At 41.4% G+C, this 12,514-nt stretch overlaps 1 protein-coding gene across 4 annotated transcripts in view; it reads right to left on the reverse strand.

Annotated features, from left to right (window-relative positions):
• Nucleotides 1-12,514, reverse strand: part of Fam171b (family with sequence similarity 171 member B) — a 47,953-nt gene that overhangs the window by 16,995 nt on the left and 18,444 nt on the right. For 3 of the 4 annotated variants that reach the window (XM_050120715.1, XM_050120737.1, XM_050120721.1), the window contains one exon: nt 913-1,146. In XM_050120715.1, coding sequence (XP_049976672.1) covers nt 913-1,146 — 234 coding nt within the window. Of the gene's footprint in view, nt 1-912; nt 1,147-1,630; nt 4,786-12,514 lie in introns of those variants that run through there. The other variant, XM_050120728.1, reaches the window with a different exon arrangement.

Genomic DNA, 12,514 nt, shown 5'->3' on the forward strand with positions numbered 1-12,514 from the left:
CTCACCCCTACTGACTATCATCCATGGTGCTGGAAAGTGCTCCACACACGACCAGAGAGGAGGGGTAGTCATCAGTATCACCCAGCTACAAATCCTGAAACCTACAACAGAGACTCCTCTGGAAGATAGACGGGTATAATAGTGGCACAAATATTATGGGACCAGTCAACCACTTTATTGAACTTTAAGACTCATTCTGTGAGATGGAACCCATACCTGACATTGCTGAAGTGGCCAAGAGCACGAGACTAAATGGGTCATGGGCCCTAAAGGCAAGTTACTATGATTATTCTGCTAACGGAGCAAAGCAATAGACTGACGGCTAATGATATATTGCTACACAGCTAGAACAGTGCCTAACTCAGCCCTCATCAGAGAATTTCCTTTGCAGGAAAGGAGAATCACCACAGGCGTCCACAACTGGGCAATGCACCAGCCACAGTGGAAGATAAAGTGTCTTCATGATTGCAATGATCCCAAGATTTTTGTCAACCTAAATTTCACTGCCAAAGAAAGCTGTGGTGTTAAGGAGGTGGGGATGGCTTCATCAATGGAATGAGATTGCCTTAAAAAATAGCACCAAAGACTCTTTCTTCCATGTGAGGACAAAGTGAGAAGGTGATGGCTATAAAAGGCAACGTAGCTGTATAAATCAGAGAGCAGGTGCACCAGACATGAAACCCACTGCCCTTTCAACCTCAGTCTTCCTCACCCCCAGAACTGTGTTAAATCTCTCTCTCTGTTCTTTACAGTTGCCTAATTCGTGTTTTGTTTTGGCATCCCAAACAGACAAAGAGTGTTTTCTACAAGTTTTTCTTTCCTTCTAAACATATGGGGTTCTTGTAGGTATTCTCACTTTCAGCGCAACAGATTTTTATGTTTGTGAATGCAAAATACCACGGAAGTACTAACTTGGCATCCTTCCGGTTTTCCAAGGCATAGGCGTCAAGACATAGCCATCTTTGTAAGCAACGATGGTTAAGCTGAGTCCTAATTGGTACGGTACTTTGATCAATACTGCTCCATTGCTTCTAGTCACGGTAGAATTCGTCTTCGTGTAGTTGACAAACACCTCCACAACGGCTTGACTCAGGCGCTGGCGACTGATGATGTCATTCACCTGAACTTTTAGCATAAATACAGACACTGGAAGGGGGGAAAAAGACACAGAAACCGAATCAGGTCGAACCCTAGAATGTATGGCATCACATATTAAAGTGTGATTCAGTACTTCTGAATAACAAGACAAAGCTTTTTTTTTTAATTTAGGAGGTACATATTAATGACTGTACAAAAAGATAAAACCATTCCAGCCAATTAATTTATTATTCTTCGTAAAACAAAATAAATTATATTTATTATTAATAAGCATGGTGTTATTATTGTAATTTTGTCATTTAAAAGGAGAGCGGCGAACTGCTCTTCAGGAAAATACATCTTTACTTTGTCTGCTTCCAACTACCAGAATCTTAACACTAACTGAATACACCCATTCATGGCAAGCTCCTTCATCTTCTGTTAGCTGGGAGGCAGGAAATGTGTTACCGTTTCAACTACATGAAATATCACACAGAAACTTTTTTCCAAAATCTAAAAAAAGAAAACCCCAAAAACATTCTTCTTTACTCACATAAGATATCACACCACTCTAAAGTGAGGACCGTGAGGGTTAAATCCAGCTTTGCTGAACCCTCTGGTCTTATTTCTCAAGGGCAGATCTTGACTGTGTGTTCGCTGGGGTTTATCCCTCGTGGTTTCTGGCAAAGACAAAGAATGTGCACCATGGCCATGCCTTCGGGAGGAAGCACCACATCAGGCTGTGAGCAGACTCTGGAGTGAGCCAAGATCCACTGTGCTATCTTTAGGTATGTGTGTGACCACAGGTCTGTCACCCTGAAGGCCACATGCTTGTCTGGAACACTGGGAGAATGATAATTACTTAAGGTAAAAAAATGAAGCTAATGCAAATATGTTTGGCTGTTGACATGACTATTACTGATGAGCTTTTCATTAAAAAAAAATCCTATTGGGTGGGTAAGATCCTTAAAGAAATTCACAAAATAATTGAAAATCCCATCTGTGCTGAGCTTATGAAAGAACAGAGAGCAAAATAAAAACACTGGCTCTAGCTGACCCAAAGCTGGGCTCGACCGATAAAATGATGTAAAACAACCCCTCCCCCAGAATGTTCTACATATGTGATCAGAAAACGTTCTTGGGGGGGAGAAACGATTATCAGCACTACAGTGTTGCTCCCTGGCAACATCCCCGTAGCTGCACTTTCAATCACCCAGGAAGCTGAGGACACGAGGAGGCTTGGCTAGCAAGTTCCTCTCCAGTCCAGCTTGGAGAAACACTAACCATCTTTGGTCTTGGGGTTGTTTCCTCCCCACACCCACCTAGTGAAGCTGGCATCCTCAAACATGGGCATTTTCTGAGACACACACACACACACACACACACACACACACACTGGGTTCATTGCTGGAACTACATGTTATCCTCTTCAGCAAATCTAATAGGTACCTCCTAACGTTAAGGCAAGGAATGAAGCCAGGAAGTGCCTCTGATACCACCTCCCACACTCTTTGTCCCACATTATCCCTTAGTGGTGGCCTTCATCACATGTACTGGTCTACACCCCCAAATCCTTAAAAGCAAACACTCATTGTGATCTCTGGGCCTCTTTCCTCAATCCTTGAACATGGTTTATCTCTCAACCCAGTATAAGCTACAGCAAAAGCATTTTCAAAGGAGAAAGGAGCAGAACATTGAAAGTCTCATCAAAACGATTTGAAAGGCACAAGTTGTGAAGAGTTACCTGCTTGTGAATTAGATAGAATGTTGGCTTCCACAGGGCAGCTGTTGAAGCAGGCAGCACTGGCAGCCAGAAGCACTACATATCCACAGCACCCCCTTCCCCACTCCCTCTCCCAACAAAAATACCCAGCCATGACATGAAGCAGATCCCATGATTAAATGTATATGATTTTCAGCCAGCAGAGCAGTTGTCTCCATGATCTGCCTACTTTTCCCCATTGTTTATTCAGCCTTTGGTGAGCATATTATTTTCTCCGTCTCTTAATTATAATCATTATTTCATGCCCACATAATCTTCCTTTCAATATGTCACCATTGGTTTTAAAAATGGTCCAATAACAGATGATTTCAACTGCACTAGGAAACATATAATTTAAATGTTGAAAAAAAAACTAAAATAAAACACATATTGATGAGCCCGATCCTACAAGTACTGATTACCACTTATCATGTGTATTAAGTGGTGTGAATCACCAAAACTCAGTGAATATTAAATCAGTATAAAGAAATGTCCTTTTAAAAGAACAGTTTCCTATTCTACAGGGTGGGTAAGTCAAATTCTGGAAAGGATTTGGGGAGGGGAGATGTGAAGTTTTATTAAAAGGGAGTGTAGAGGGGAAGAAGGGAGAGACAGACAGACAGACTGACAGACAGAGAAGAAAGAGAGAAGAAAAGAAGCCAAGACTGCTTGCCTCAATGGGAAGCAAGAGAGCCTGGAAAGGATTTTTAAAAATATGTATAGCTAGCCCAAGCCAACCACCTGCACAGGAGCAGGTTCAAGTCTAGAACCTCTAGAGTGACTTGTTGGGAGAAACTGCTTGTTCATTCCTGGCTGCCCAGAACCAAAATAACCATACAGAAACTATATTAATTAAATCACCGCTTAGCCTATTAGCTCTAGCTTCTTATTGGCCAGCTCTTACATGTTAAATTAACCCATTTCTATTATTTTATATTTTACCACGAGGCTCCTCAGCAAGGTTCCAGCTGGCGGCTACATGGCTTCTCCCTGACTCCGTCTACTCTCTCTATATATATCTCTTCCAGCCTAGTTATATTTCACCATTGGCTGAAAGCATCTTCCTTATTAACCAATAAAATCAACAAAAGCAATGCATATACAGAAGGACTTCCCAGTGACTGGAACCGTGGCCCTGCTTCCACTACAAGGAGCAACCATCTGAGCCTCGGATCCACCAGCATCTGGAAGAGTGATCACCAGAGACACAGCCCCAACTACACCAATCAGAGGAAAAGATCAGTAGACAAGGTAAGAACACACTCAACATGACATCAACAAAAACTAAACAGCAAGACTTGAGAACCCCAATACAGATGAAGTAGAAAAAAAATAACCTAAAAAATAACTTTAGGGAATGTTTGAGGCCCTTAAGAAGGAAATAAGAAATTCTCTCAAAGAAATGGAGGAAAAGACAAACAAAAAATTGGAAGATATCAAAAAATCCCTTTTAAAAAACAAGAAAAAGCAATCAAACATATGAAAGAAATGAGTTAAGATTTGAAAACTGAGGGGCTGGAGAGATGGCTCAGAGGTTAAGAGCATTGCCTGTTCTTCCAAAGGTCCTGAGTTCAATTCCCAGCAACCACATGGTGGCTCACAACCATCTATAATGGGGTCTGGTGCCCTCTTCTGGCCTGCAGGCATATACACAGACAGAATATTGTACACATAATAAACAAATAAATAAATAAATAAATAAATAAATATTTAAAACAAAGATTTGAAAACTGAAATAGAGACTAGAGACAATAAAGAAAACACAAACTGAGGGAATTCTGGAAACAGAAAACACAGGAAAATGATCAGGAACCAAAATGCAAGCATAAACAGCAGAATATAACTCAAAACACCAAACATACAGAATAAAGAAAACTAAGAACTGCAAGGGAAAGGGGCCAAATAACATATAAAGGCAAAGCTATGAGAATTACACCTGACTTCTCAATGGAAACAATGAAAGCCAGAAGGTCCTGGATAGATGTACTGCAAAAACTAAGAGACCATGGATGCAAGCCCAGACTACTATACCCAGCAAAACTTTCATTCACCATAAATGAACAAAACAAGATATTTCATGACAAAACTGGATTTAACCAATACCTAGCCATAAACCCAGTCATACACAAAGTACTAGAAAGAAAACTCCAACCCAAGGAAGTTAGCTCCATCCACATACAACTGATGATTTCACGGCAGCAAATCCCAAAGAAAGGAAACACACACACAATAACATCACTACCAACAAAAAGTAAAATAACAGGAACTGGTCATTAATATCCCTTAATACAAATGGACTCAATCCACCTATAAAAATACACAGGCTAACAAAGTGAATACAAAAACAGGATCCATCCTTCTGCTACATACAAGAAGCACACCTCAACCTCAAAGACAGTCATCGCCTCAGAGTAAAGGGTTAGGAAGAAATTTTCCAATCAAATGGACCTAAGAAACAAGCTGGTATAGCTATCCTAATATCAAAAAAAAAAAGACTTCAAACTAAAATCAATCAAAAGAGACAAAGGAGGGCATTTCATATTTGTCACAGGAAAAGTCCACCAAGAGGAAATCTCAGACTGAACACATGATCATCTTATTATATGCTGAAAAAGCCTTCAACAAAATACATCATCCCTACAAGATAAAAGTCTTGGAGACAGCAGGGATACAAGGAACATACCTAAACATAATAAAAGCAATATACCACAAGCCAACAGCCAACATCAAGCTAAATGGAAAGAAACTCACAGCGATCCCACTAACATAAGTTATAAGAGTTATAAGAAGCCTGAGCTAAGAGGCCAACCAGTTCATAATTAATGTAGACATCTGTTTCTTCGGGGCTAAATGGCTGCAGGACTGGGTGGGACAGAAACTACTGCCAACAAAAATCTTTATCCATCAGAGAAAGGCAAATCAAAACAACTCTGAGGTTCCATCTTGCACCTGGGAGAATAGGCAAGATAAAACACTGATGACAACTTACGCTGGAGAGGTTGTGGGGAAAAGGGAACATTCTTGCATTGCTGGTGGGAATGCAAGCTGGCACAGCCCTTTTGGATATCAGTATGGCGATTTCTCAGAAAATTAGGAAACAACATTCCTCAAGACCCAGCAATACCACTTTGGGGTATATATTCAAAGGATGCTCAATCATTCCACAAGGACATGTGCTCAACTATATTCATAGCAGCATCATTTGTCATAGTCAGAACCTAGAAACAACCTAAATGCCCCTTGACTAAAGAATGGATAGAGATAAAAATGGTATGTTTACACAATGGAGTACTACACAGGGGGAAAAAATAAAGACATCTTGAAATGTGTGGGCAAATGGATGGATCTAGAAAACATCATATTGAATGAAGTAACCCAGACCTGGAAAGACAAATAAAATATATACTCACTCATAAGTGGCTTTTAGACATAAAACAAAGAAAAGCCAGCCTACAATTCACAATCCTGAAACACCTAGACAATAAAGACCCTAAGAGAGACACACATGGATCTAATCAACACGGTAAGTAGAAAAAGACAAGATCTCCTGAGTAAATTGTGAGCATGGGGACCATGGGAGAGGGTAGAAGGGGGGGTGGGAGGAAGGGAGGGGAATGGAGAAAAATACATAGCTCAATAAAAGCACAAAAGCAAGAAAAATAAAATAATATAAAATAGAAGAAACCTCAAAAAATACTTCTATCCATATATTTGGGTGATACTAACATCTTGCTGTGGGATGGGTGAAAAAAAGTATAAACCTACTTCTTTCCGGGAGAATCTGGCAACATCTCACTGTGTTGTATCCAATATGTAGGTTACTCCATGCGCAGACAACAGCACTGCAGGTCCAGATTTCTCTGGTGCAAAAACCAGCCTACGTTTTCCCCAGTATGCTAGAAGCAACTACAGTAATTTCATGAAATACACTGCAATGCCTACCTAGAAATATAATACCAAAATAGAAGCCTTTATAAACTGAGCAGGACACACTTTAAGAACACAAATCCAAAAGCCTTTAGAAAATTATATAATCCTCCATGAAAAATAGGAAGCAACGAAGAGCACAGAAATACAGTTTTAAAAATGTTTATATGAATAAGGACAAGCACTTGCCACTGTGAATTCATTCAATGAATGCTCACTCAGAGACTGCGGATTTTAGGTCACATCAGCACTGGCGTAGTGTTGGGAACTCTGGAGTAGTGTTGGGGTTCCTGGGGTGATGTTGGGAACCCTGGGGTAGTGTTGGGGATTCTAGGGTAGTGTTGGGGATCCTGGGGTAGTGTTGGGGATTCTGGGGTAGTGTTGGGAACCCTGGGGTAGTGTTGGAAATTCTAGGGTAGTATTGTGGATCCTGGAATAGTGTTGGGGACCCTGGGGTGGTGTTGGGGATCCTGAGGTAGTGTTGGGAACCCTGGGGTAGTGTTGGAGACCCTGTGGTAGTGTTGGGGCTCCTGGGGGTAGTGTTGGAGACCCTGGGGTAGTGTTGAGGACCCTGGGATAGTGTCAAGGGAGCCTTGAGGAAGGTTTGCTAGAAGGGAACGTACATGTGAGGAGGATAAAACTGCAGAATTTCTGAGGATGGTGGAAGTACAAGCCTCACTGACACAGACCAAAGCACCTCCTAGAGTTCCTAACACAGTATTCAGTGAAATGAAGCAGAAGTTGCTTCAGAACTAAAATACTAACAATTCCTATAAATAGCCAGGACATGGACTTAACATCTACTTTGGAATCAGTTCACACTGGTATTTTAAACAAGGAGCATTTTGATATTTTGAGTTCAGAGACCCTAGAGGGCCTGGTCGAGCATTGTCTGGTTTTCTCTACGACCTGACCTTTTGGTCCCTTCCTAAGGTGCAGTCACAGTAAAAACTCTAAAGATAGCACATTCCTGCTTCTGACCCAACTCAGACCTCAGTGGGGCATTCGGAGGCCACGTTGCTCTCCATATACCACGTTAATGCATTTAATGTTCAGTCACAGATAGTTCTTAATTTAGCATACAGCTATCTTAGGCTACAAATAGAAAACATCTGGTTCTAATCTGAATGTCTGTGTATTTCTAACTCTGGGGAGAGATATACCAGGCTTGGTTTCATTAAAGAGGGTATCGATTCCCAGCTCAAGGCGAGCATCCAAAATCCTCTGGCTTCTGCCACCATTTTTCCATGCAACCTATTTCCCTCTAATCCTGTTCTTCCATCATGTTCTGGAAAATCACAGCCTGCACACCAACTCTGACCCACTGTCTGGTTTTTAAATTTTATTTTCTTGTAACACAGTCAAATTTATTCATCTATGAATCTAAGGATACTTTTCCTACACTGGCAAAGCTGAGAGTTGTGTCAGTGACCATATGGTCTGCAAAGACTAACATGTCTACTGTCTAGAATTTTACAGAAAAAGTTTAAGTATCCTCCTCTGTGTTGATGCATAAATGGATCTCTAGTCACTATCCAAGACCAGTTCACTTGTTATAATATAATCATTCATTTCTTTTATCCATCTCAAATACATACCATCCTGGCTAGTTTTATGTCAACTTGACATAAGTTGAGTCATTGGAGAGGAGGGAGCTTTGACTGAGAAACACCGGGAGAATATTTTCTTAATTAGTGGTTGACAGGAGAGGGCCCAGTCCACTGTGAGTGGGGCTGCCCTGAGCTGATGGTCCTGGGTTCTGAGCAAGTCATAGAGTGAGAGAGTTAGCGGCACCCCTCCATGGCCTCTACATCCGATCCTGCGCCAGGCTCCTGCCCTGTTCGAGTTCCTGCCCTAACTTCCTTCAATGATAAACGGTGATGTGGAAGCATAGGCCAAATAAACACTTTCCTTCACAAGTTGCTTTGGTCATGGTGCTTTATTACAGCAATAGTGACCCTAACTAAAACAAGCAACTTTTATAAAACCTCTGCTATGCAAATCTCAATTCACTCTTTGGCTTAAGTCAAATACCCCTTTCCAGATATATATCTTTTCTCTGTGACATCTAGATTCGATTCTGACAGGTCCCAGAGTATGTGGTATCTTGCTTGCCTTTTCTACATATCTGACTTCTTGCTCTACAAGGCTAGGCATCCTAACAGCCAACAGTTTCCCGTGTAGCCTCATGCTCTTAGGAGGCTTCATACTGGTTGCCATGTGGGCAGACACTGGTTGTGAAAAGAACGGAGCAAGGAAAAGACAGAGCAGAAGAACAGGGGGGAGAATGGAGAAGACCAGAGAAGCAGGTAGCTTTCCTGAAATCACTGATTCTCACTTCGGTACAAAGCACAACATTTTGAGGCTCACCCCACAGTTGCCAGTGGAAAATACATTGCTACAACAGCAATAAATATTAAGGCTCCCTTTGCTTTTGAAACTAAGACGATGCTGCATGAAGACATTTAACCTGGAAAGTTCACTACAGAACACATAAGGGCAGGGCTTCCTAAATGTAAAACAAGGGGCCACAGAAAAGATTAAGCCTTTTATTATCACCGTTTCAAACAAGCACCAACAGGGTGGCTTTGCAAGCCTTTTATTCCGGGATGTGAATTTCCCTGTTTAATTGAAACAAGAGTTGAAAGCTTAGAAAGGGACTCAGGACAGCAAAGGAGCCTAGAAAGAGAAAGGACATGTAATTATGTATTCTGTTAGGCAGAGAGGAGAGGACTTACACAGCTTAATCTCTATAGCATTTCAAACAGACACACTAACCACCTTCTTTTAAAGCCATGAAATGGCACTGAAAAAAAAAAGTTAAAAAAAAAAAACTTCAGTAAAATAAAACAGCCACCTTTTCATTGCTTTGGCCCCAGAATTAGATGCAAAAGTATTATTGACCGTGGTGAGGAAATGAAAGGGAAAGGGGGGGGGAGGGAAGAAAGAGAAAGAAAAATACTCTTTGTCTTGGAAACAGACACATCTGCAATAACTGTAAACTAGTATTTATTATAGAGAAAATGTCAAATCTAAGAAATTAAAGTGATACCACAAGGACACAGTCTTCAAAGGTTAAAAAAAATATTACAGAACAAATAAAATCCTAACTGTTCCCAGTAGGACTAAAAGCCTGAAGTGCGGTTCACCAAAGCTAACAAAATAGATCACACACAGAGTCTTTATAATTCAAGAACAAGGAACTCAATTGGGGAGGAAATGAGAGCCCTGAGCTATTGGGATTTGACTCAGCTCCTTCTGCCCACAGAGTCCTTTTCCTCCGTGGAAATAAATTAGCTTTACCCAGGCTCCTAAACACACTCTCCAAGATCATTCCATGGGCTTTTATCATCCTGACTTTTTTTTTTTTTTTGTCTCAGTTTCTTATACTGCCTGTCTTAATTAAGGTTTCCATTGCAGTGAAGAGACACCATGACAAAGAAAGTGAAGCTTTCCCGGAGTTAATAAAAGTTATAAAAACTGAGGAAAAGAACACAATAAAGAAGATATGAAGAACCTACATGAAAAATAGAAACAAGTACACCAAACAAACAAACAAAAATAAAATAAGGGCAGATATTCTTCAGTAGTGCTTCCCTGGACAAGCACGCCTGATGTTATGAAGAATGTCCTTGTCTGATGGCATGTCCAGCTGTTTCTCTTCTCTGGGCACAATCTCTGTCTTAATCCCTACGCATGTCTAGCTCGCTGACGCTCCCATACACTTCTTGAACACTTTAATTTCTTATATTTGACATGTTCTCCCTATTAGGGAAAAAGACAATTCATGAAAATTATCTAGGAATTTTTTTTGAAGACAGGGTCGCTCCAAAATCTATTTCACACTTTCTTAATAAACTGCCACGTGAAAAAGAATAATCCACATGAAGTCAGGAGGGAAATGAGATGTGGGTCCCAGGGGAAGGAAGTAAAGGTGGGCAGCGGTGGATAGATGTGGTCAAGATATGTCGCATACATGCATGAAAATTTAAACGAGTCCATAAAACACTGTTATGTTTAAAAAGAGCAACAGATGTAGCTGAGCGGTAGGTAGAGCATCCATTATGCACCAGGTTTGAGGTCCAGTCTCTAGGACTGGGGAAAACACTGTGTCAATGCAATCACTTGGGATGTAGCTGCCGTATGATGTGAGCTGTCTCCCATGAGCCCGTGTGTTTGGATGCTTGGTCCCCAGCCTAGGCGGCTCTTTGAGAAAGATAGAAACCTCTTGGGGGATAGGGTTTACCTGGTGAAGTTGACTCAGTTTGGGCAACCTTTGAGGATAATAGCCCAGACCAGCTTCAGTCTGGTTCTCAGGAGCCTTCCCACCGAGCTGAGAAAGACTACTGCTGTGCACTCCTGTCCAGAGCTGTTCCTGCCATGATGCTCCGTGATGGGGTCTAGCCTCAAACTGTGAGGCTGAAGAAACCCTGCCTGCCTCACCTTACTTCTGCGGAGTATTTGCCTCAGTGATGAGAAAGGTCACCAACACAACAACTTTTAAAATGAGCTTTTTTTTTTTATTTAACATGAGTCCTTGAGATCCAAGTTTTAAGTATCAACAGTTCTTTCGTTTTTACAATTCAATAATATTTCAAGGTAGTGATATAGCAGAATCAGGTTTAATCATTTACTAATGGTAAGCTGTGTTTATTTCTAGTTGGTAGCTTTTTAATATAAATAAACCAGCTGTAAACACTTGTGTTACAAAACAGAAAAAGTGAGTCATCAACCAGGGACCTTTGAGTAGCACTGATTTGTCTGCCAGGCCTTTCAAATATGCTTGTGGGAACAGGTATGAGAAAGACAAAAATACCTTCCAGGAAACCACAGCTCCTCAGTGTTCTCTCTCATGAATGAATAGTGGAAATCAGGTTAGATTCATTAGCTAGAGCCCAATGTCCCCTTGGGGACTGATTAAGTGTAAATTATTGGAGTTAGATACAGAGTGTCCTAACTCTCCTTGAAATTCAATGATTTGATGTTCTTAAGTAATCCCAGTTTGCTCTAACTGATGGACAAAGACCAGATGAGAGGATGTATTTCCCAGGTCAATGGATAAACTGTCAATTGATCTATCTGTCTGTCTGTCTATATAATCTATCTATCCATATATGTATATATAATATATTCATATATATATATATGTATATATATTTATATATATGAGAGACAGAGAGAGAGAGAATTGATATCCTCCTGAGGACTGCATCCAAGACTGAAAATGTCCCCACCAAAATTCCTCAAAGATTTTCCACTTAAAGTTTCTTAAAAGAGAGGCCTAGGCAAAGGGAAGTGCTTGTGGCACCAGGTGGTCAGGCGCCATTATGTTGAGTGAGGATACGGTGAGGAAATGGCAGGGAGAGACAGGCAGAAGAGCTTGCATGTTCAGAAGAGAGGCAGATCTGGCCAGTCAAGGACAGAAAGGAGCGGGTTGACATGGGTGGTCCACCTGCCTCCTGGGGTCATGGTGATGTCAGGGCCTGGACTGCTGCCAAGGGCCGTGTTTTTGTCCAGGGCCTTGGCACGTCTGTGTTGATGTCCATGACTCCTGTTACCACCGAGGGTCCAACAGGCTGGCAGAGTCGAGGCTGCCACCTGTGACCATGTTGGTGCCCCAGGGATGTGCCCCCACAGGGGCTGTGCCAATCTAAGAGACCTGCTCTGCTACCTGGGACCATAGTGACTTCCAGGCCCAGACTGCTGCTAAGACCAATGAATCCTATTTTCAAAAGGTCCGGGATATTT

Source organism: Alexandromys fortis, unplaced genomic scaffold, assembly GCF_014885135.2.
Source record: "Alexandromys fortis isolate MF-2015 unplaced genomic scaffold, M_Fortis_MF-2015_v1.1 scaffold_8_1_9099942, whole genome shotgun sequence".
Classification (NCBI taxonomy): Eukaryota; Metazoa; Chordata; class Mammalia; order Rodentia; family Cricetidae; genus Alexandromys; species Alexandromys fortis.